The following is a 3,372-nucleotide window of genomic DNA, read 5'->3' on the forward strand; positions in this document are numbered from 1 at the left end:
AAGTCATAAATCGACTAAACAATATTTACAGTTAACAATTGTGGAACATAAGATTGTAAGAAATATTTTAGACAATTTAAACTGAGCTAGCTACTATATGTGATACTTGACTTGCCCCGACTGGTCCCATCTAATTAATATTCCCACCTTGCTTAAATCGATTATTTCTTACTCACCACAATGATTCATGCCTTCCTCATCAATTAATCTCTACACATATATATAAGTATAACAGATTCCATTAGTCTAGAATTAATTAGTACCAAAATCACCTACACAAATCATCAAATTCAAAAAAAAAATTGACACCAGTTTTAATACCTGAAAATTCATACTTAAGATCGATGACTTCCCAAACGAGAACACCAGACGTCGACTTCAAAAGAAGAAGGAAAGCAAGGTGGTGGTCGTATATAATTGGTGGTGTCATATTCCAGATATTCATAATACTTGTACTCCTTTACATAATCCTCCGTGTTCGAACCATAAAGCTTCGTCTTCATTCCGCAAAACTTCAAAACCTCAAAACAAGCAATGAATCATCCTTTACCATGTTCCTTCACACACAAGTAACTATCAAGAACTCTAACTTTGGTCATTATAAGTTCGATAACAGTACAATTGTTTTAGCCTATAGGGGTACTCATGTGGGTGAAGTAGGGTTTGGGAATGGGTACGTAAAAGCTCGATCAGTGAAGAAGATTGATATGGTTGTGGCGGTGGCCGTGGCCGTGGGTTTAAAAACTTGGTCGGATCACGGTGGTCCGGGGAAGATTACATTGGCGGCGAAAGCACAGGTGACCGGAAAAGTACATATACTGAAAGTCATCAGAAGGAGGAAATTGGCGGAGATGAATTGCACCATGGATGTTGATATAAAAACTCAAGCCATTGATAACCTGCATTGCTGGTAATCAATCATATATATTCAATTCCACGAATGGTTAATAACGCATTAAATATACCAACCATCATTTGTTAATTAATAACGTCGCAAGTTCACATGATAATTAAATTAAAGGTTAAATATGTCATCATGTCATGTCGCTCTGTTCTTTTGTAGTACGTAACATAGTGTGATTGTTATATAATCTTACATGGTCTGATTAATTTTGATTCTTTTTGTATCTGTAAGATGTATTATATGATTATTTGTTCTTTTTACATATGTAATTTAAATTACGGATAATATTTATAATTGAAGACTATTTTTTATGATCTAAGTCGAGAAAGGGTAAATATTCTTTGACATGTGTTTTATATTGAAATTTTTTTGTTGTATAAGTAATCATTATTTAAAGTTCATCACATGATTATGTTTTATAATTTATACAATAAGTTGTTATAATAAGATAATTTCAAATATTCTAGAGGATTGATTCAATTTCACCATTACTTAAAGACTAAAACACCCTCTAATTAAATTAAAGACCTGACGAAAGCAGCCAAAGAAAAATCAAAGCGTCTAGAATAGAACATAAAGAAAAAAGAAAAATGTCAAACAAAGTTAAACGCCATTGATGAAGTCTCTTCGTCTCCACCATTATCTATATATACTCGCATTCGTACCCTATAATTCCTTCATCTGATAACATTATTAGTTTGTCGCCGAATATAACTTCAACCACCAACAAAAAAAAAAAAAAATGGTTCCGACTAATCCTTACGGCCATGTCAACGAAGACCTTTCCACCGTAGCCATCGACGCCCGCCGCAAGAGACGAAGGCGCTGCCTCATGTCCGTAGCCATCGTCGCCGGTTTTGTAGCTGCACTCATCATCCTCTTCTCTGTAACTGCCGGCAGGTTTCGTACCCCCAAGTTCCGAGTCCGATCTGCAACTTTCCTAACTTTCAACGTCACAAACTCAACAGCAAATCCTTCATTTCAAATAGAGATGAACACAGAATTTGGTATAAAGAACACAAACTTCCGACGGTTCTGGTACCGGAGCACCACCGTCGATTTCTACTATCGGGAACAGAAAGTCGGCGACGGGTTTGTCTGGAACGAGAGAGTAAAAGTCAGAGATACTAGGAAGTTTACTGTTCCGGTGTCGTTGTCGTCGATGAATGTTACCTCCTCGTCGGAGTTACGAAGTGATCTGAACGCTGGTGTTTTGCCGTTGAGGAGCCGATCCAGGTTGACCGGAAAATTTAAGATATTAGTTGTGTTCCGAAAGTATAAGCACGTTAACATGGATTGTTCCATGGACCTTGTTATTGCAACCAGGGAGCTCAGAAATATATCTTGCCGCTGATATGGGTTGTACTGTATGGAACTAGTGTATTTTACCTTTTTATGATTTCTTTTGTAATTTATTGATTTTGATTTTGTCCATATTATTTGTATTTAGAGCTGAAATTATTTTATAAACATATATGACACTTTTTGTTTCAATTTTACTTTTTGGAAGCATTCAGGTCTCATTTGATGGCTCGAAAAAGCAGGTCTAAAAACATGTTAAGAGATAATTGCAAATTTATTCCATATATTTTTGTTGTCTGTTGTTTTTTCTGTTCTTTTTTGGTTTTGAAATTACAAATTTAGTCCTTTACAGTGGTTTTCCTAAAAGTTTGTCAACATCGAGATTACATATACGATCGTTTCCGGTTTTATAAAAACATAATTGTAAGATAATACCGAAAGCATTTTAAAACATAAAAAAACATTTTTCTCTATTAGATAACTATTCTTTTAACAATCTTAAATATTACTAAATGAGAAACCTTATGACATCATCTTAAATAACCTGGACCATTGATTGTAATTCAATTTTATTTTTTCCACCCTTAGATCAAATTGTTGACATCATCTTCTCCATATGGAATGTATTTAATTCCAATAAATGCTTTCCAATCATCAATCAATAACTTACATTCGTTGAAATGTAATGTATATAATTCCAATGAAAGCTTTCAATATTTTACATCTTGAATTTTCAGTTTTGAAGATTTTAATATGGTCAATTTTAAAAACATATTACTAAAAAATCATTTCAATCAAGGTCTTAATATCAACCATTAATATAAATCCGTTTATATTAGTAAACCATTAGTATAAAATCTTTTTTTATTAGGAAATCATTAATACCGAAAATTTATATTCAAATTATCACATACATATACGATTCATCATTGAATCTGCGACTCACATTTATTTTTAATCGTTTCTTTTCTTCAACCCTTCTCCTACAACATCGTTAATATTGCTTATAACTTCCATCATTATTCTCTGTTATAAACATTCGCTCTTGTGCGCTAGAAGGCCAGTACATTCTTTCGTTTTTTATATTTTTTTCGATTATTTTTTGTTCCTATATCAAATGTATGTATTTATATATTTCGATTTTCTTTGTCACAAATTATATGAAA

The 3,372-nt window shown here is 33.1% G+C and overlaps 1 protein-coding gene across 1 annotated transcript; it reads left to right on the forward strand.

Annotated features, from left to right (window-relative positions):
• Positions 1–1,646: 1,646 nt before the first annotated feature.
• LOC145090180 (late embryogenesis abundant protein At1g64065-like) lies at positions 1,647–2,258 on the forward strand. Its single transcript, XM_079028509.1, has one exon. It carries the CDS (start codon positions 1,647–1,649, stop codon positions 2,256–2,258), a length of 612 nt encoding a protein of 203 aa, XP_078884635.1.
• The last annotated feature ends 1,114 nt before the right edge of the window (positions 2,259–3,372 follow it).

The sequence above is a fragment of the Lactuca serriola genome, chromosome 2 (genome assembly GCF_051521515.1).
Source record: "Lactuca serriola cultivar US96UC23 chromosome 2, Lser_US96UC23_V15, whole genome shotgun sequence".
In the NCBI taxonomy this organism is placed as follows: Eukaryota; Viridiplantae; Streptophyta; class Magnoliopsida; order Asterales; family Asteraceae; genus Lactuca; species Lactuca serriola.